The sequence below is a fragment of the Python bivittatus genome, unplaced genomic scaffold (assembly GCF_059951505.1).
Source record: "Python bivittatus isolate LINGU-HERP-01145 unplaced genomic scaffold, Pbiv_v1 ctg000610_np1212, whole genome shotgun sequence".
NCBI lineage: Eukaryota > Metazoa > Chordata > Lepidosauria > Squamata > Pythonidae > Python > Python bivittatus.
The window spans coordinates 42,031,318-42,054,067 of NW_028277088.1; the positions used below are offsets into that span (position 1 = coordinate 42,031,318).

Genomic DNA, 22,750 nt, shown 5'->3' on the forward strand with positions numbered 1-22,750 from the left:
GAGCTTGGAAAAAAGCCAGTTTAGCAGTGTGTTTCTGTGTATGTATGTTTCTGCCAAAATATTTGAGTACTCTGATAAGTGAATGTAAACAAATGCATATCAAATTGTATATACAACCACCAAGAACCCAATGTTGTGGCCAGTATAATTCTATGTTGGCCCAGATCTACTTTCTGCTCATGTCCCCTGATTATTCTGCACATTTAAAATGTATATTCACCGTAAGGATTCATGACTTGACAAGCTGTTTTCCAACATTCACTTTTGATTCTTCAATTAAGCCACATCGTAAGAATAGCCAAGAAACAAGTATCAAAGTGGAAAAAATCCTTGATTTCAAATTCTTTTAGTGCTACTAAGGAATTAAACAGGCCATCAGCTTAACTTCAAAGTATCAAATACTGTATGTCCTAATGATTTCTTAGTTACATGGCCAAGTAATTTTCAAACACTAATTATGATCCTTGAAAAATAAAAACAATCTAGGAAAAGCATTAAAGAGAAAATCAGCTGAAATAAAATATCAGATAAATTCAACAGAAAGCTTAGATACATACTGTATTAATGTTAATTCTTGGTAATTATGTTCAGACATCTAACCTGAAGAAATGTATCAAAATTGCAAAGTTTATATTCATTTAATTATTAGACTAACAATCAACAATGAACTCTTTTTCTTACCATTATAAGTTATCCTTGGTTTTGTCAAGCACATTACAAGATGTAAATCCATTTCCTCTGAAGAAACAAACTTGGAACAAACTGGGCATTTGAATCCTAAAAAGAAAACACATACATAAATAATTCCATTTTGCTTTATTAACTATATGTCTAATTTCTTTGTATATTTATGCATATGTGATCACGGTGATTTGTGTAGAGGCTTATTCACAGCTACAATAGGCCATGTATTTAAGACAGATTATACTGCATTTATATATGGAACTGGCATAGAGCCAATAAGCACAAACTTCAATTCAAAAGAAGAAAGAACATAACATTACATCCATAGTACTTCATTTCTGAATAACTTAGCTATTATTAGAAAATAAATCTTTATGCTTAGAACAACATATTGGCTCTTCTTTTTTGCCTGTCAAAAATTTTTGTTTGCAGGTAAGTTTCATTCACCAGTCAATTATGTCTGCTTATTTTGGTTGTCTCACCCTTTTTTTCCTGTCAAACGGATTAGGGATATTGATCGATGGTTGACAGTTATCTTGGAGAATATATGTACCCACGCCATAATCACCACAAGGATATCACTCCAATCAATTATGTACTCAGTGGGCAAAACCGTTTTAGATATGAGATTTACTTTTTCTTAGCTGACTGATGAATCTTATTAACAAAGGTTTCAATAGAAACACATTTATTTCATAGTTAACACAAGAATAGAGATATTATATTTAGGCTAATTGCTACAAAAGAGTATTATGTAGTTCCAGATTTGGGGGGGGGAGTGCAAAATAATGCATTTTGCGTGAGGAATGAGCTGAGTAGAATTAAATAGGAAGGGAAGCTGAGGTAAGTTAAACATGAGGAAGTCTGAGCATAATCTATCATGATGTGTGCACCAGTGTGTGGATATTCATGATTGCAATTATTTGTATCTCTCTTCTCAGAATAGTAATCCTCTTAAAGTGCTTTATAAGCAATATAAACAATCATAAATAAAAATACAAAAAATAGCCAACAAAATTTTTTTCCAGGGTTCTTTCCATATGGCAGTTAATGGCAACAGCTCTTTGTGGGGAGGGAGGAAAGAATCCAGCTAAGTTCTGGGATGGCAATTACCTGTCTGCCTCTTTTCCCCATTACAGATCCTCCCCACAAGGTGGGAATAGAAGAGGTGAGTAGTTGAAAGGATTATGCAAGGGAATTATTGTTACAATAATAAAAACTCAAGACAGGTAGAAACTATCAACTTTTTGTTGAGACAAAAAGTTAGTGAGGAGCTTGTTTCACTGTGGCACTGGATTATATTGTATATAATATTACCTGTACTATGTTTGTTTATATGTACACAATAAATAAAACTACTACTACTAATACTAAAGGTTGTTCAAATGGAGTAAAATGGCATTAAAAGGTAAAAGACATTTATGGTAAGCAAATGAATAACAATGGTCTCTGGGGCAAACTCCCCTCCCCCAAACTTAATTCCATATTGACAAGGCCTATGCTATGAGTATAGATCAGTGATTCTCAACCTTTTTGAAGCTGCCGCCCCCCCTAAGGAGCGGAAAATTTTTCAACGCCACCCTTTGTGAAAATCCTGTAATTTAGGGTATGGGGGGGGGAGTTACTGAATTATAAAAGGCAAAAATTTTAAGTAATTTTTTTCAGTAGACTTACACACCAAATTTGTTCGATTTAACTCGATACTTTTGCCCTGGAAGGTAATTGCATTCCTTTTATTAAAATTAAAATGACTAATGCAAAAAAAATGCTTAAATGCTCTTTCTCAAAATTAATAATTCACGACCACAATAAAGAACTAATAAGTGCACTTACCTAGCCGACTGGCCAAATAAACAATGAAAGTAAATCGAAACTGAGGGGAAAAAACAGAAATGAAGCGAACGAAAAGCAACTCAAGAAACACGGGTCAAATCAAACAGTCATATTGAAAGGATGCTCAACGCACGCACTGCGATTAATTGCATGGGAAGACAGCTGACGCATGCACCGCAATTAATCGCACGGGAAAACAGCTGATGCATGCGCTGTGATTAATCGCGCAGGAAGACAGCTGACGCATGCGCTGTGCTACTTGGGATCGGAGAAGAATCGTAGTGTCGAGTTCTTCAAGGTCAGCCTACCTAGAATACAAATTCATCTCACCATTCTTAGAAGTGCGTGAGGGCAGCCGTCGCGTAAGTTCGTTTTATTGCTGGTACAAATGGTGTAAACCTGATAATCGATTTAATAAATTTTTTTGGGAGTTTTAAAATTAAGTTCGAATGCCAAAACATGCTCATCGCCCCTCTACCGCCCAAAACATGCCCACTGCCCCCCTACTGCCCAAAACAAGTTCACCGCCCCTCAGCATCCTCCCACCGCCCCCGTTGAGAACCAATGGTATAGATGCTCCTCAGTTAAAAACCACTTGTTCAATGATTGTTAGAAGTTACAATGGCATTGAACGAGTGGTACTTACAACCGGTCCTCAAAGTTCTGGCCATCCCAGCACCCCCACAGTCATGTGATCGCAATCCAGACGCTTGACAACTGGCTTGCAATTACGATCGCTGCAGCATCCTGCGGTCATGTGATTGCCATTTGTGACCTTCCCTGCCTGCTTCCCACAAGCAAAGTCAATGGGGAAGCCAGAAGGGAACGTAAGTTGCTTCTGCCGCTTTTTCTCCCTAGGAGCCTGAGGCACGTAAGGCGCATCCTCCCGCACCTGGCAGTAGCCACCCCCAGCCTGGCTGCATTCATGCTGCGGCATCCACTGGCACACCCTCCTATGCATGGCAGCAGCCACCCCCCAACCAGCTGGGCTGTGCCAGCCACTTACCTGCCCGCTGGCCTGCTTGTGAGCTGCCCAGGACTTGCAACTTCCCGCTGGCTTCCCCAGTTACTTTGCTTGCTGGAAGCCAGCAGGAAGACGCAAGGAGGTCCTTGCTTAACAACAGCAACGGGGACTGCTGGGATTGCCTTTGCTCAGTGATGCTAAGTCATGTGATGTCGCTCTTTTCAAGTGCACTGCTTAGTGACAGAAATTCTAGTCCTAATTACCATCATTAAGCAAGGACTACCTGTACAGTGAAATGGACAGATATAGGTTTCCAATAGAAGAGAATATGTGTAGCTCAGGGTTGAGCTGTGGAGTCCTTGGGGTTCTCTGAGCTTGGTTGTTTTCTTGCAAACGTTTCGTTACCCAGCTAGGTAAGTGCCGAAGATGTTACCTAGCCGGGTAACGAAATGTTTGCAAGAAAACAACCAAGCTCAGAGAACCCCAAAGACTCCACAGATATAGGTTTTTTCTTCCTATTTAACATTAAGGATGAAGCTGAATGGCCGCAGGCCAAATACAGTAAAGTGTTTTGCACAGCATATAACTATTATTATGAAATTCAGTAAGACAAGATGGATTGATGGCCACCAACTTGGACAGCTTTATTTGACATTAAATAAATTCATATAGAACAAAGCAATCAATTTCTATTAGTCATGACAGATATATTATTCCCAATATCAGAGTCAGGAAGTCTTTAAATAACAGTTCTTGAGAACTTGAACAAGAGGATGCTATTGCATTCATGCCTTGTTTATTAGGCTCCTCCTAAATTTCAGAAGGAAAGGATTCCAGAGCTTGGGTGACAGAGAAAGCCAATCTGCATCCAGTTACCAGATGACATTCAGTGGTTCTCATATTTGTAGTAGAGATTCCTTCTATCTCAAACTGTTATTATCAGATCAATCTGACTCTACTTCAGTGTCTACAGGTAGTCCTCAGCTTATGGCTGCAATTGGGACCAGAACTGTCATCACTAAGCGATATGGTTGTAAAGTGTGATGTCACATGACCATGTCACTTAGTGATGGCATTTATGACAGTTCCGGTTGTTGTAATCAGAGGAGGACTGCGTGGGTCCTTAAGTGAGGACCTCACGGGACTGCAATTTCCAACTTCCTGCTGGCTTCCACATTGTCTTTGCTTGTAGGAAGCTGGCAAGGAATGTGGGAAATCATGATCACGTGACCACAGAGACACTGCAACAGCTGGAACTATGAGGACCCATCATAAGTACCAGTTGTTCAGTGCCGCCATAACTTTGAATGATCACTGAATGAATAGTTGTAACCCGAGGACCAATTATATAGCCAAATACTGTTCCATAGTGTGTACAATATGCCATAACTTCTCTTCATACACCTCTCAGACATTCTCCTTTTGGAACTAAATGCAGCTGTCCATTTAGTAACTATTCGATAACAATGTATTATGACCTTACTGTCAACTGTTCTTACTTATAATTTTAATTATGATTTTACAGTTTTATTCTAGTCAGTTGCTATGGTGTATAGGCTATACTGTTATTTGATGAGTTAAAGGTGACTTTTTAAAAAAATCTGTTCTGCTGGTCAATGACTAAAATAAAGCTTTGGTTGCACTTGTAGATGACTTGTGGTGGGGCTGGGATTGTCAGCCCTATAAGGTAAACCGGATTTAGAAACCAATGCCATATAGATCTAAACAACTTTTATTGGAACAGCTATAGTAACAGAATTTTAAGTCTGAATGTGCTTCCCCCCTCCCTCATTTTATCTGTATGAACTGGGGAGGGGCGTGAGATGTTTTCTTAAATTAGTTACTTGGAATGAACTGGCTCCTCTTATTGTTGCCTTGGTAGTGGCTCTTCCTCCTGGCCCTTCAAGGCCATTCCTTATTCCCTACAGGGATGGACGTGATACATCCATCCTTGTGCTCCTTCATCTCCCAGCAGTTTTTGAAACTGTCAACCACAGTATCCTTCCCAATGGCTCTGTGGGCTGGAGACTGGGGCACCATTTTACACTGGTTATTTTCCTTTCTCTGGGGCTAATTCCAGTTGGTTTGGGAGAGATCACTCTCTAGACACCTCCTTTGTGGAGTCCTGCAGGGCTCTATTTTCTTTCCTCTCCCTTTCAACATGTACATGAAACTGCTAGATGAGGTCATCTGTTGGTTTGAGGTTTGGTATCATCAGTACCTTGGGCTGGCCAAGTGAGGCTGTTGAGGTTCTGTCCCAGTGCCTGGAGTTTGTACAGGTTTGGATGGGGAGGAACCATCTCCAATTCAATCCTATCAAGACCGAGTGGCTATGGGTACTTGAGATGTTTAGATCTGGGGATACTGCATTTCTGACCTTGGATGGGTTGCACTTCCCCATTCAAGGGTAGTCTGCAACCTGAGGGACTTCCTGGACTTGCAACTCTTGCTCTATAAGCAGGTAGCAGCTGTGTCAGGAGGCCTTTCGTCTGGTGTGCCAGTTGTCCCCTTTCCTAGATTGGGGGACTCTTTGGACCGTCACTCATGCCCTGACTACTGCAACACACTCTACATGGGACTGCCCCTGAAGACAAACTGAAAGCTTCAGCTGGTTTTGAATGCAGTAGCGTGGAATGTTACAAGTACACCAGACAGCTGAAGAAGAAAAAAGGCCATTGGAAGAATATCTGAAGAACAGTGAAGCAGATGCACTGAAGCTAGTACACCATGAAGGCTTACTGAATACCAAAGAAACTAAACTGGGCTATAAGAAAGACCAAATGAAGAACAGAAAAGAGACATGGCAAGGCAAAGTATTACATGGCCAGTACACAAAAAAACTAGCAGACAAAGCAGATGACAAGACAACCTGGCAATAGCTAAGAGCAGGAAAGTTGAAGAAAGAGACAGAGGGGCTAATTCTGACTGTACAAGACCAAGCCATAAGAACAAATGCATATAAAGCCAGAATTGAGAAGACAGCAAAAGACAGCAAATGCCACCTCTGCAAAGAAGCTGAAGAAAGAGTGGATCACCTAGTTAGCTGCTGCAAGAAGATCCCAAAGACTGACTTCAAACAATGGCATGATGGTGCATTAGAATGTCTGCAAGAAATACCATTTGCCTGCAAGCAAAAACTGGTGGGACCACAAAACAAAGTAATGGAAAATGAAGAAGCTTATGTGCTCTGGGACTTTAGAATTCAAACAGACAAGCATCTGCCACATAACACCCCAGATTTAACAACTGTTGATAAGAAAGAGAAAAAAGTCTGGATAGTGGGCATTGCAATACCTGGAGACAGCAGAATAGAAGAGAAAGAACTGGAGAAAATCACAAAATATAAAGACCTACAAATAGAAGTAGAACGACTGTGGCAAAAGAAAGCAAAGATAGTATAATAGTAATAGACACCTTGGGTGCAATCCCAAAACATCTGGAGTACCATTTGAAGACTATCAGCATTGACAAAATCACCATCAGTCAATTATAAAAGGCAGCTTTACTTGGAATAGCTTACATCCTGCGACAATAGCTTTAGCAACATCAAACAACATCTGCCTATCCCAGGTCCTTGGGAAGGACTCAACAGGTGGATAAAAATGCCAAATCCAGTCTAAACATCTGGCTGACTGTGTGACCAACAACAACAAAAACGTTATAACTCAAACCCTGAGGCTAATTGGGAGCTGGTGCAATTGCTTCAGCAAAGGTGTGATGCGATTAAGATATACAGTGGGGCAAAAAAGTATTTAGTCAGCCAGCAATTGTGCAAGTTCTCCCACTTAAAAAGATGAGAGAGGCCTGTAATTTTCATCATAGGTATACCTCAACTATGAGAGACAAAATGAGAAAAAAAATCCAGAAAATCACATTGTCTGATTTTTAAAGAATTTATTTGCAAATCACGGTGGAAAATAAGTATTTGGTCACCTACAAACAAGCAAGATGTCTGGCTCTCACAGACCTGTAACTACTTCTTTAAGAGGCTCCTCTGTCCTCCACTCGTTACCTGTAGTAATGGCATCTGTTTGACCTTGTTATCAGTATAAAAGACACCTGTCCACAACCTCAAACAGTCACACTCCAAACTCCACTATGGCCAAGACCAAAGAGCTGTTGAAGGACACCAAAACAAAATTGTAGACTTGCACCAGGCTGGTGCAAGACTGAATCTGCAATAGGCAAGCAGCTTGGTGTGAAGAAATCAACTGTGGGAGCAATAATTAGAAAATGGAAGATATACAAGACCACTGATAATCTCCCTCGATCTGGGGCTCCATGCAAGATCTCACCCTGTGGGGTCAAAATGATCACAAGAATGGTGAGCAAAAATCCCAGAACCACACGGGGGGACCTAGTGAATGACCTGCAGAGAGCTGGGACCAAAATAACAAAGGCTACCATCAGTAACACACTATGCTGCCAGGGACTCAAATCCTGCAGTGCCAGATGTGTCCCCCTGCTTAAGCCAGTACATGTCTGGGCCCGTCTGAAGTTTGCTAGAGAGCATTTGGATGATCCAGAAGAGGATTGGGAGAATGTCATATGGTCAGATGAAACCAAAGTAGAACGTTTTGGTCTAAACTCAACTCGTCGTGTTTGGAGGAGAGAGAATGCTGAGTTGCATCCAAAGAACACCATACCTACTGTGAAGCATGGGGGTGGAAACATCATCCTTTGGGGTTGTTTTTCTGCAAAGGGACCAGGACGACTGATCCGTGTAAAGGAAAGAATGAATGGGGCCATGTATCGTGAGATTTTGAGTGAACACCTCCTTCCATCAGCAAGGGCACTGAAGATGAAATGTGGCTGGGTCTTTCAGCATGACAATGATCCCAAACACACCGCCCGGGCAACAAAGGAGTGGCTTCATAAGAAGCATTTCTAGGTCCTGGAGTGGCCTAGCCAGTCTCCAGATCTCAACCCCATGGAAAACCTTTGGAGGGAGTTGAAAGTCCGTGTTGCCCAGCGACAGCCCCAAAACATCACTGCTCTAGAGGAGATCTGCATGGAGGAATGGGCCAAAATACCAGCAACAGTGTGTGAAAACCTTGTGAAGACTTACAGAAAACGTTTGACCTCTGTCATTGCCAACAAAGGATATATAACAAAGTACTGAGATGAACTTTTGATATTGCCCAAATACTTATTTTCCACCATGATTTGCAAATAAATTCTTTAAAAATCAGACAATGTGATTTTCTGGATTTTTTCCCCCATTTTGTCTCTCATAGTTGAGGTATACCTATGATGAAAATTACAGGCCTCTCTCATCTTTTTAAGTGGGAGAACTTGCACAATTGGTGGCTGACTAAATACTTTTTTGCCCCACTGTAGTATCATTACTACAGAATTTTTAAGGAAGCATGTTTACTTCTTTCTATCTGCAAAATAGATTGCCACACAGATTTAAAACTTTTATTAATGGTTGATGAACCAAATAAAAACAAGATGGTTCCACTGGTGGTTTGCTTAGTGTTACATTACATTAGGAACTCTGGGTTATTCACTACTACAGTAGTAAGCCAGAGTCATACTTTCATTGCAAGATGAAAGCCATTTATAAATCTTAAGATTTAAGTTACAATACTATGGGTCTTTCTATTGTAATTAACATAAAAGATATTCTTCAATGGAGCAATTGTGAAGTTGTATGTCAAGCATAGAGAAGACATGGGACAAATATCTTGCTAAAGGACGATTACAAAACTATAGTTTCTGGGATTCGGTGTTGTGGTCACTGAAAATTAGTTAGGTTTCCAAAGCAGTCAGTTTTGCCAACAATTAAAGATTTGCTTTTTTGTTCAAATACCTGCCTGATTACTTCATTGCTTTTTAGTAACTAAGACACTTTCTTTATACTTTTAATTTTTAAAGCGTACTGATTGATTTTAGTATAATATTTTTATTTTATTAAAGCCACTTCAGGATTAAGTAATATATGAACTGTCTAACAGCCATTTTATTATATTTAACAGCAGCAATACAGCTTATGATAACTAGTAAAAGATTAGTGCTCAAGCTGCCTTATAGTTTATCAAATAAAACCAGAGAACTGTGATCAAAATAATGGGTATCTATGAAAAGTATGTGAAGACTTGTATGCTTCATTCCTTTTATATACCATACCTGGGAGAATTTTGGAACCTTTTTTTGAATGAATTAAAAACTGTTATGTCACATTAAACAAATTCAACAAATGTTGGTTAATTTTCAATACAATCTGTTCAAAAATAAACTTCAAGCTATTTAGTATAAAACTGAATTGTTTCAACAAATCATAGTTATAATAAACTTAATCATAATTAAATTACATTATACTTTGTTTCAGACTAAATTTGTTTGTAGTTAATCAGAATGGAAGCAACATTTCCACTGGTTTATTGCTGTACCAGAGCTGTTGTTGTTTAGTCATTAAGTCGTGTCCGACTCTTCGTGACCCCATGAACCATATTGCGCCAGGCCTTCCTGTCCTTCACTGCCTCCCTGAGTTTGCTCAGTTTCATGCTCATTGCTTCAGTGATGCTATCTAACCATCTCATCCTCTGCCGTCCTCTTCTCCTTTTGCCTTCAATCTTTCCCAGCATCAGGGTCTTCTCCAAAGAGATCTCTCTTCGCATTAGGTGACCAAAATATCTGAGCTTGAGCTTCATTATTGATCCTTCCAATGAGCAATCAGGGTTGATTTCCTTTAAGATTGACTGGTTTGACCTCCTAGCAGTCCAGGGGACTCTCAAGAGTCTTCTCCAGCACCACAGTTCAAAGGCATGTACCAGAGCACTGAGTGGCAATAAGCAAAAAAGCCAAGTTGCAACTCATTCATGTCACAACAGCTTTCTGATAGGTTTCACTATCAATACTTCTCAAAAAAGGCAGTAATCATGCTCTGAGAAGGCACTCAAATAATAGACTTGTTTAGATTTTTACCAAGCCAAATGAGAGAATCCCACTAGACAAAACTTCTAAAATCTGGTTGAACTGAAACAATTATCAATACTTCATAGTTCTGTAGGGAATACACCAGCAAAACCTCTATTAATAATTGAAGGTCACATTCAGTATAAAATATTTACTATTCAGTTAATATAATGGCAGATATTATCAAAATATGGTTCTTTGGGACACTTCTAGTATAGATAGTGCTGGTTTCCAGAGACCACATCTGGCTTCATACACTGTCCAAGCCATGGTTTGTTTTAATTATTATTAGTTGAATAAGCTATAATAGCTATATTTCAATATAACCTAAATCAAGACCAAGTAAGCCACATCATGATGGGTACAGCTTAATGACTTGGCATCTGACTTGGAAACATGCATGGGAGTTTGGGGGGGGCGGGGGCAAGGAGTGAAATGTGGCAAAATATGCATTGCAACACAAACTTTGCTTCTTTCATACTTGCATTGTGACTTTGTACACAAGTATATAAGGGACAGAGCTTGCATGATATGCTGCAAGATTCATCATACAGGTAGTCCTCGACTTACAGCCACAATTGGGACCAGAACTTCTGTCACTAAGCAATGCAATCGTTAAGTGAGCCATGCCTGATTTTACAACTTTTGCAGCAGTCGTTAAGCAATTCATCACTGTTGTTAAGTGAATCGCGTAGTTGTTAAGCAAATCAGGCTTCCCCTATTGACTTTGCTTGTCGGAAGCCCCCTGGGAAGGTTGCAAATGGCAATCACACGACCCCAGGATGCTGCAACCATCATAAATACATGCTGGTTGCCAAGTGCACAAATTTTGATCACGTGACTGCAGGGATGCTGCGATGGTCCTAAGTGCAAGGACCAGTGATAAGTCACTTTCTTCAGTGCTGTCATAGCTCCAAATGGTCATTAAACAAATGGCTGTAAGTTGAGGACTACCTGTATTGGCATTCTTATGGCTAGCTGTGGATATCTCTGGGAATATCCATTCCCTTCCTTTTTTTTTCTTTAACTATGATTTAGCATATATGTATTGCTGCTGATTATGGGGTTAATATAGCTTCCTTCTTAAGGCTAAAGCCTATAGTGGGCTCCTATATCCTGGTTTGAAAGAACAAATTCATATCATTAGAGTCAGTGGAGCAATGCTAAATCACAGTTAAGGCCAAGGGAGCAGGGAGAATTCTTATCATACAGACCCTTTCAGTATATCTACTATTAAAATACAAAGAATATAGAAAAAGGCGGAATACAAAGTAAATACAGAAGAAAAAGCAAGATAATACAAAAAAGACTACTACGTTTAAGTTAAAAACAAAAAACAAAACCATGGTAAAAAAAGAAAAAATTAAATTACATCCTCCCCTTTCCTCCATTTGTATTCCCAACCACAGGTCACAGTTTATATTTGAATTTTGCATCTAACAATAGTAATTGTTGTTAGATTCTATGACAGCCCTAAAAACCACATTCCAGATATCTAAATCTGCCTTGCTCTGTGATGTACTGTATGTGAAGCAGCCATTCTTGCTTAAACTCAGACTTCTGTTGTGGATATAATGCTGACAATTTTGCCATTGCAGCATATTCTTCAGTTTAAGTCTTGCCATGTCGTATCATAGGCAAGGTATCTTTTTCAACGTGCTAGGTTTATTCTTGCTGCAGTCAACATATATCTTAGTACACTGTTATTTTTTTGTGTTTTCTCAGATTATGCTTAATAGAAACATCTATGGTTCCAGTTCATATTTCACTTAAAAAAATTTTTTTAATGTATTTCTTTCCAATACTTTTGAGTTTTTTTGAATGATCACATGTGATAAAATGTTCTTTCTTTGTTACAGCTGATGGCAGCAAAATTGGAGTTAATTGATAGTGTTAAGAGTTAGACTGGGGTCATAAACTATTGAACTTGCACCCCTCAACAGAACAAGCCAACAAGCTCTGTGGTTAAGTTTGCAAAAGAGTTGAAACAGGAAGATATTGATCAGGTGTGAAGTTACCTAGCAGAAGAACAAGAGCAGAGAGGTACCTAGATGTGTATTCAGATAAAGCCTAAAATAAAGATGTTCTAAAACCACTAAGCGTCCCAGATAGAGAAAACCACCAGTTGTCATGGACACAGACACATATGGTTTGAAAAGGTGTTATGATTATGGGATGTTAGCTATTAAGTACGCATGCTCAACTAAGTCACCAATCATGTAACCTCTGATTATGATGCTGTTTTTGAAACGGTATAAAAGATTTATGCTTTCTATTTTCGGGGCTCTCTTCTTGGGAAGGAGTCCTCAATTACTAAGGTGCCTTAATAAATGAGTAACTGAGTTTCTCGAGTCCAGTCTTTCACTGGGTTAAAGGGCTGGGTGGAAAACCACGATTTGTGGCCAACACAGCATTTCCAATATTTGTTGCTATATGCTTTCTCTATCTTGACAACCATAGACAGTGTTATCTATCATGTGTAGAATATTTTATACCAGTTTTTTCCTCCAATTGTAGCTTGGAGTAAATTTTATTTTTTCCACAGCTCTTCTCATTGCTCCAACATGATTATTTCTCTCAGATTTTGCATCCATTTTATCATACTGTTTTTAGTTTGTTCTGTCTTTATGTAATATTTCAGCAACAGTTCATAAATATGTCCTAGTGCATTATCTTAATTCTGTATAAGTACATAATTCTTTCCTCTTTTTCAAAGTCCTTTTTTGAGATTGCAAATAATCAGAAAAATAAAAAGCAAACATATTCCTTTTTTTGTTGTGCAATTCCTGTTGTGTCTTTAATCTATTTTCTGAACTCAGGTATATCAAAATTGGCATATGTAATTAAGTTTTTCTTACTATAATTATCCTTAGAATAGAAAGCATTTGATGGTTAAGCTAGTGATAAAATTGCCAGATTGACTGACTGATGCCTTCAAGTCAGTGTTCCTGCAGTTTTCTTGGCAAGATTTCAGAGACTAGAGTTGAGTGTGTGTGACTGACCCAAGGTCACCCAGCTGGCTTTGTGCCTAAGGCAAAACTAGAACTCATAGTCTCCTGGTTTCTAGTCTGGTGTCTCAACCACTACACCAAACTGGCTCTCCATTTATTTAACTTAATGTAGTTGGCTGCATATCTCAAGTTAATGACTCTGGGTGGCTAACCATTTTAAAAAATATAAAAGCAGAAAAAACCAGAAAAAATAAAACAGCAGCTGGGGTAAAAAATAAAGTCACTAGTAACAATTAACATAGCCAATGCACAGGCTCAACCTTACCTCCTGACCCCTAGGCCTGGTGACAAATTATAGAAAGAAATAATGAATTCTTGGTTTTAAAAGATTCCAGATTTTTAGCAGGCTTTGCCTTGTTATATGCCCTTACAAGTTCTTTTGTTTCTTTATGCCACAGATACCTATGAAGTCCATTAGTTAGACCTGCTCCTTTTATCACTGATATTCTACTATTCAGAGTTCTTATCCATTCTGTTACCTATGATAGGCAGCTTGCTCTATGTACAATCTTAATTTGGAGAGTACTAATCCACCTCTTTCTTTTGAATCTTGTAGAATTTTAAACCTTGCTCTTGTTTTTTCCTTGCTCCATATAAACCTGTTGATTGTTCTTTGCCATTCCTGCAGGTTTTTGTCTGAAATTCAAATCAGCACCATTTGAAATAGAAAGTTCATTTTGGGTAAGATATTTTTATTCTCACAATAAATCCTAGCTAGGACAGTTTCAGACTTGATCATTCAAGATCTTGGTTTATTTCTTTCCATAATTTGTTGTAATTGTTTTGAAATATATCTTTATTGCTTCCTGTCAGATGGAGCTCTAGATATTTCACTGAGTTTTTTGTTATCTTACAACCTATCTGCCTTTTCACAAAATTTTCTTCATAAGAAGCTAAGTGCCTTATTATCTAAGTTTTCATTTCTTTTGTATTCAAAAAAGCAACCAAGTGTTTAATTACTTGCATTAGCTGTTGTACAGAACTTTGTGATTGCATAATTGTTAACACCATATCATTTGCATAACACTTCATTTTACATTCTTCTCCTTGAATTTTAATCCCAGTTATTTGTCTTTTCACATCTTGTTTGCTAGGACTTTCAAAGGGATTACAAATAGTAAGGGAGAGAGCGGACACTCTTGCCTTATACCTTCACATATTGAGAACTTGCAGGGAATATGCCATTCATTATATTCTTTGCTGTTTGCTGTTGATATATACTCTACACCCAAGTTTTAAATTCTCCTCCAGGTTTCATTTTGTTTAAAGACCCACTAGAAATAATCATTCCAAATTGTTAAAAAACTTTTCCATGTCTAAAATTATTTTGCTGCCTTCTTTTTCTTAGTATTGATACATTCTAGTGCGTCTACAATAAGCTTACTATTCTCCATTATCTTTCTCTTTTAAATATAGCCTGTCTGATCTGTGTGTATCAGTTTGGGAATGGACTTCCTTATACGTTCAGCCAATACAGCATATCTTATAGTCAACATTTAATAAACAGACTGGTCTGTATGACTGAGATTTCTTTGGGTCCTTTCCTTCTTTATGTGTTAAAGTTATATATGCGTCTTTCCACATCTTTGGTATTGTTTTTGTTGGCTGAATTTCATGCACCATCCTTACTAGTGGTTCAACCAATTCACCTTCTTTTTTGTAACTGAGGGCTGTCAGCTGGCCTGGGCCTGGTGCCTTCCCAATGTTTATCTGCTTTATGGCTTCTGACCTTGCTTTTTTGAGCTTGTATCTTGCACAATCATTTAGTAAAATGTCTTGACTGTATGGCAATGTCCAAGTTGTCCTCTTGGCAACAGTGGAAGTGCTTTGCTATTGCTCTTTTCTGGGAAGTTTTTTCAACTTTCTGCTCTAGTCTATAGCTCTAGGGTTTCCTGGTGGTCTCTCATTCAATACTATTTAGTCCTGACTCTTTTCACCTGTTTCAATAATAGTTAAAGTTGATTAAGTTGCTGAAATTGCTGCCTTATTATTTTCTATGCCCTCTAATTTAGATCTAAGAATGTTACTATATTTAAACATAACATCCCACAGAGGTGTATGCAGCTGGGGTGGTCAAGGTGCCAAGGCAGGAGGTGCGCTGGAACTGAAGCACCATTCCTTTGTACAATTCATCAACACTGCATAAACATTCAAAGGGGCTTCTATCATTTTGGTCCTCCCTCCCCCGCCACAATAGATGCCCCTGACCTCACCTATTGTTTTTAAAACACATGTATGGTCAACATGGATCTTACACATGCACAACATTACTACAGGAATTTGGACTTAATTTTTCATCTTCAGATAAAATGATCTACGTTGGGTATGGAGATAAGAGTCAATCATAGCTTCATCTAGAAAAAATAATTGTTACATTACAGCAAGGTGTCTCCTCACTCCCATCTCTTTCCATCAGCATTATATTCTGAATCTATATTCTAATTCAAAATAAGTTCATCTGTCTTCAAGGAGATGCATAACCAGATAAATTTACAGAAAAGTTTGCAGTCTTCAGTACTTAAAAGCTGAGGCTTTTCTTCAATAACTTCAGACATTAACAAGATAATATATTCTTACTTTTAAATGACAACTAGATCCCTTTTCATAATTAAAATTAAGCTTGACAATCCAATGTGAAATGTTTGTTTCATGATTTAAAACCCTTGATGTGAACACAATCATAACAATGGTATCTTTCATTTGTATATCCCCCTTACAAACTTCAGCTGCTAGGTACATTAAAAATGTATGATCGCACGTCACCTATGAAAACCTAAGCTGCCACCCATGGATATGCCAATTGTGAAGATTAAAACGTACGAAAAAGGGTTATATTATCCATAGGTGGTGCATCTTTCATGGTATTTTGGTTAAAAAATTGAGGGTTGGTTTATCCACTGATGGGCTTATATACAAGTATATATGGTATTTCAATTTACCACCTGGGAGAATTTGAAGTATTTTCATTTCAAAGTTGCAAATTCAATATAGAAGAGCTAAGGTCAGTTAAGAAATACCTGGACATAAATCACATATAAGGAATAATAAAATCATAAAATCCTCAATGAAAACATCCAGAGCCTCATCTACACTAAAGATGCATTTTCAATAAATATATTTTGAACCTAATTAATATCACTGCCAATACACAAACCTGATATCATGAAGTGACATCACATGAATGTTTAATGATAACATGCCACACTTAGTATATACAGTAAAAACTTGTTTTAATGGACTAATTGGAAGGAGGGGTGTCTCTTACTGAGGAAAAGTTTTGTGAGATGTCACCAAAAAAAAGAAAGAGTAACTTTTTGTGAGATGGGCAGTATCTAAATTCGAAATATAAATAAATATAAATAAATAAATAAAATATCTTGGATTGAGTAGAACATTGTGGAAATGTCATTTGCATGATGATGTCATAATCATTAAACAAGATATGCCTGTATTTTGTTCAGCAAAGATAAATGATGTTTCTCTTGAGATCTTAAATATCCAACATGTGATGAACCCAATCAAATGATTAAATAAGCTTAGCAAACTTAGCCATGGAATCTAATGTGCAATAGCATAAATCAATATATTGACAGAATCCATGTCCCTAAGGTCTAAGTGTCTTGAGAAGTTATCTATATAGATAGTGCAATACTTCATAAAGATTCTGCACCATGATGAAACTAGCTCCAGATTTTCATGATACCACAACATAATAGGATTTGAGACTGGAACCATTTTATTTTTGACTCGGGTGTGGTATACCTGAATCCACAGCAAAACTAATCTTTGAAACACTGCATTCTGTAGTATTTATGGGCAATACATTTCCCTATTTGCAAGAACTAGTGCTTTACCCCAGTTCCCACCTGTTGGGCTTCAGCTGCTCTAGCAAGAGGAAAAGTGACTTGACAGCTTTGCAGCTCTTCTCCAGCCCTTCCCTACATATGGCAACTGGTCTGATATTTTGCATCAACAGACAGATCTACAGAATATGAGGTGCAGATCTGGATGATGAGAGATTGGGGAGCAGGAACAGCGGCAATATGGAAATTCCCAGTCAGCCCCAAAACCTGAAAGAAGTTACCAAAGCAAATTCTAGGTAATTACTATTGTTATGCCAAGAAGCTGTATTTGTCCAAATGAATGTCAAAAGCATAAACCTTTATTTTTGCCTCATAGCATAAGGACCCTGCCCTCCTTTTGACCCATTTCCATTCACTGTCAGATTCTGCATCTGATACGAAACACTGAAGATGGTAGTAACATTCACAAACAAGCTAATACAAGAAGGTACTGCAAATGGAGAAGTTGGGAAAAGAGGACAAGATCATACCATATACAGAACACTGAAGCAGTGAAAGATCAGCGAGAAGGATGGGCCAAGGTGATATTTTAAAAGAGGAGAGATTTTAGAGAAGAGAGAAGATCCCAAATTTCATTTCCTGGGACAAAACCATCCTGTTGTTTCCCACTTTCCTTAGCACTCCTCCTCCACCTAACCCTGCCTCAGAAACACTGATAAAGAACTGAAGGACTCTGCAAAGGACTGTGAGACATGTTTGAATACATTAGGAAGACACTTCCCCCCACACTTCTCTTTAGACCAAAATGCTTAATTTAACAATCATTTATCAAACTTTAGATGCTGAACATGATCAGTTACTAAATTTTAGATGTTCAATTTTGCAATCATTTGTTAAGCTACAAGTTAAAGAAACATTATCTACTCTTTAATAATCATTAATTAGCTTTAAGTAAAACAAAGCATAAGAACAAACCTGGTCTGTTTCTTAAGCCTTCTGCTCACAGCTTAATCAAATTTAAAGGGGTGTATTTGCATGTTTCTAGCAGGTTATACTTCAGAAGATAAAATGAACAATTAAGTAAAAACAAAAGAAAAAAAAAGCAAAATATCTGGGAGGCGATATCCTTGGAGGAAGAATGGCTAATTATGGATAGTCCAAAGGGTCAATCCCAAAGTGTGGTTCACTGGCAACCAATGATGATAAATGTGATTAACCCGATGGGATAATCACAGTGTGTGACTCATTACCCTGCAGCAATTTTTATGTAAAAGACAGCATGATTTTGAAAAAGAAGAAAAATACATAATACATCAATGACTATAAAACCTCAATGTAAAAATTTGGAGAAGTAAACCTAATGTCTAAGTGTATAGTCTGAGCTGCTTTCCAACTTCTGACTATTCTCTACTGGTAAGTAAACACCACTGGACTTTGGATACATCAAGTTCAATAGAGAGAAGTGGAAAGAGTCAGCACTTACTTTTTTCATTGTGTCAGAGTTCACTTTACTTTTTTGAAATCGCCCAGCAGGATTTCTGTTTAAGAAAAATCTTGTGCAAGCATTTCTTTAATTCTGTTATTCTATTCATTACTGACATGTGTATGAAAGAATGCATAAAATGACAAATTGAAAGATATGCCAGTAGGTAAGAAATCGAACTTCTGACTCTGCAAAAAGAAAAAAGTTAGCAGTACAGCAATTTCCCTAAACCACAGTATGCCTAAATATTGCATGTGTATACTTCCTGCATGGTATCATCTAAATATACCTAGCAATAGAAAAGTTACAGCACAAGTTCTAAATTTGGGCCTTTGAGGACAAGGAGTTCTGCTTAGAAAATTAGCATCTTACTGCTTTCTAAGTTTGTTCTACCCCACACATCTACACAAAATAAATGTAAATACTATGGCATATCAAGGTCATCTTTATCAGTGCATCAGAATCCTAGTGGTGATGGGCAATGCTTTCCTCTTAAGTGTTAGAAAAAATGAAAAGGGGGAAAACACCAGGAAAGCAGGCAAGAAAAAAGAGAATTATTTTATTCCTTTACAATGTCTGTCTTATGCTTTTTCTAAAGATGACATTGCTAAAAACTTAAAAATTAACACATCCCATAAAAATGTATTCTGTTTAAGTTTCAATAAAAACATTTGTTTTTTTTAAAAAGAGCAATATTTAGAAGAAATGGACTGCTATACAATGCCCATTGAAATGAACTGCTGAAAATATTACTGATGTCCTGAGTTAATGCTTGTAGAGTTCTGTGCAAGAGGCTCGGGGGGGGGCAACCTCCTTCTTCTAGGGCTGGTTCCAGTTGGTGTTTGGGGGTGGTGGTGAACAGAATGATCTACCCTGAAGCCTTTTCTTTGTGGGGTCCCTCAAGCCTCTACTCTCTCTTCACTGTTAACATCCACATGAAACTACAGGATGAAGTAATTTATCACTACATGGTCAGATATAATCAATACGCTGATGATACCCAATTATGCAACTCTACCCTAGGCCAACCCAGTGATACCATCAAGGTTTTCTCCTAATGTCTCAAAGCTGTGGGGGTCCAGCTGGGGAAGAATAAGCTATGGCTCAACCCAAGCAAGACTGAGCAGCTGTGAGTTTCGGGGTCCCCCAGTTCAGAAGACTCTCCATCTTTACAGCTGGGTGGGGTTGTACTCTCCCAGGCAGAACTAGTACAATTTGGGGGTCAGCTTGGACTCTCACTTCCTGCTGGAAGAACAAGTGACACCTATGGCCAAGAGAGCCTTTGCACAAATCCATCTTGTGCACCAACTGCACTCTTTCCCAGATCAGGTGGCCTTGCTCACAGACCCTCATGCCCTACTCAGCTCCAAGTAGAATACTGCAACATGCTTTACATGGGGCTACCTTTGAAACCTGCCCAGAAGATGCAATTCATCCAGAATGCAGTGGTGCAGGACACTATAGAGGTACCTCAGTATGCCTATGTAATATTATTTTGCAGGCTACGTTGGCTCCCTATTACAAACTACACTGTCTCCCTATAGGCTTTCAGGTACAATTCAATTTATCACCTATAAAGCCCATCAGGGCCAGGATATTTGTGAGATCACCTGTCTTCAATTACCTCTGCTTGTCCCCTGAGATCCGGCAAAGTGGGCATACTTTAGATCCTGCTGCAATATCACCTGGTAGGACCCAGGAGGCATGCCTTCTCTGTTGTAGTACCTGCTCTACAGAATGAGATTCAGATGGCTCCCAATCCTGCTGCTGTTATATAAGGCCCTGAAAACCTGATTCTTCCCTGGGCACTGGGTTGGAGTGTGGAATGAGCTGTCCAGAAATTAAATATCTTGAAATGAATATGCAATTGTTGGCCTTGGTTATTCTGTTTTTCTGTTCTGGGAGTCTGTTGTGTTTTATTTTTAGTTCCTTTGTTTTCATGTTTCTAGCCAATTGTAGGATGTCCAGAATCACTTTTACAAATTCAGCAACTATACAAATCAAACAAACACATAGTGCAGTGTTTACTAATATAAAGAAGCATGACAAAGAATTTGACTCAACAGTGAATTAGACTCAGAAAGTAATAATTAGGAAGGAATTTTTTCCATGAGGCTTTGGATGTATATAATTTCTAGCATTAGATCCAGAATGAAATAACAAAATTACACAATTGATTTCATAAATATGTAAGGAAATTGTATGACATTTTAGTATGAATTATTCTACAATTAAGTACCATTTTAAACATTTGTAAGTTATACTGTACAAGTCTCTACAGATGCAAATAGATGGAACTTAAAGAAGCAATCATTCTGTGATGTTTTAAATTAAAGATTCATACTCTGAGGGAATGTGTTTTGGGGGTTGACATTATATTTGCATATAACGTGAATGTGTCTATTTGCATGGTTTTAGATATATAAAGAAGCCAGGGTTTTATGAATGGAGTGATCAGTATTTCTATACTGATTCCTTCTGTACAAGCATTTTGAAAAAAATGTATATATCTGAAATACAAACAAGAAAAGAGCAGAAAAGGCTATAAAGAAGCAAAAGGGAAATAGAAAAGAATTTTACAAGCCATAAAAAATAAAAGGTTTTGAAGTAATACTAAATGAGTATTGCATATAAAGGTGATCTTATATCAATTTAGCACTTTAAAAGCATTATTCAAATCAACAGATGTAACCAATGTAATAAGAATCATCAATTAACAAGAGTTTCTACATAATCTAAAAAGATATATCCTTATTTTAAAGAATCAGACAAGATCTAGTATTTTAAAATTTTATATTTAGAGAAACCCAAACTTTAGAGACGGAATAAATCCATCTGAAGAATTATAATCCATAATGGTTTATAATTAAATATATAGGCATATTAGACAATGAGCTATTACTATACAAATCTAACAAGCTAGTGGATTGAAATAATAGTGCAACTTTTCTATTATCAGAATTAATCTGAAAGTAATTTGTTCAGATACAAAGTTTATCAATTGTATATTTTACTTCTTTAAAATTCAAACTTGATTCTATTATTAATAATTATAGGTTTTAAGTTCACTTTGTAGTTAATACTTTTAGACTTCTACAATAGTTACATTTCAATAGTCTGGTCATTGACTGAAATAAATATTATCTATCTACATTTCAATAATATATATATTACATTTTCCCCAAATTCGATAGAATTATATGTGAAAAGAGTTCATAATAAACACATACAAGAATATTATAGCATGTATCTTTTCTGATACAGGGAAATATCTTCTGAATTGCTACATATATTCTATATTTGTATAGCCTATAATTACAAAACAGGCCACCAAAGTAATATGAGGTGCATTTGTCACTTCCTTCTGAATAGTAATATTCTATTATATAAAGCCTTCCAGCAGAAAGGTTTGGAATGAAGTGCATAAACCTAAGGGCTAAAATAAATTACTGCCAAGTTCTTTCTTAGAGTCTTAAAAACAATGTTACCACTGCAACTGCCCAACTAAGAGCTTTACAGATCAACCTGACATCACACCACTTTAAATAACTCTGAAGATTTTGAATTATCCTAGGTCTTCTACCCTAAAGGTAGATTAACTCACAAGGAATGTGACTATTCTTGATTTTTTTTCTGATATAATCTTCCACATGCAATAAAAATTTAAGCAAATATCTATATGAAAGGAAAATATATATGAATTATAGATGCAATTCTGATCCACACTATATTTACAGGATTTATCATTAGAGCCTGAAGCACATAGCTACTCTCACAAAGATAACAGAACGTTCGTCTGTGGTGACAAGCTATATTTTCAAATACCTGATACAAACAGCTGATTATCACCTCATTCTTCCATATTATACTGTGGAGTACATAAACACATGCACACAATCCATATAGAATCTATTTCCTTATCTTTGTTTTAGCCAAGCCCAAATAACTTTTGTTTTTTCTATTTCATTTTGAGCAAACCTTGTAACAATGTTTACTATCCCAGGATCCAAAAGAAATACTTTAAGCACCACACATTTATATTTACACAACT

At 37.5% G+C, this 22,750-nt stretch overlaps 1 protein-coding gene across 1 annotated transcript in view; it reads right to left on the reverse strand.

Annotated features, from left to right (window-relative positions):
* ZNRF2 (zinc and ring finger 2) overlaps nt 1-22,750 on the reverse strand; it is a 62,248-nt gene that overhangs the window by 25,279 nt on the left and 14,219 nt on the right. Inside the window, exon 2 of the mRNA XM_007437818.4 lies at nt 682-777. Within this exon, the coding sequence (XP_007437880.2) occupies nt 682-777 (96 nt within the window). The remainder of the gene's footprint in view (nt 1-681; nt 778-22,750) is intronic.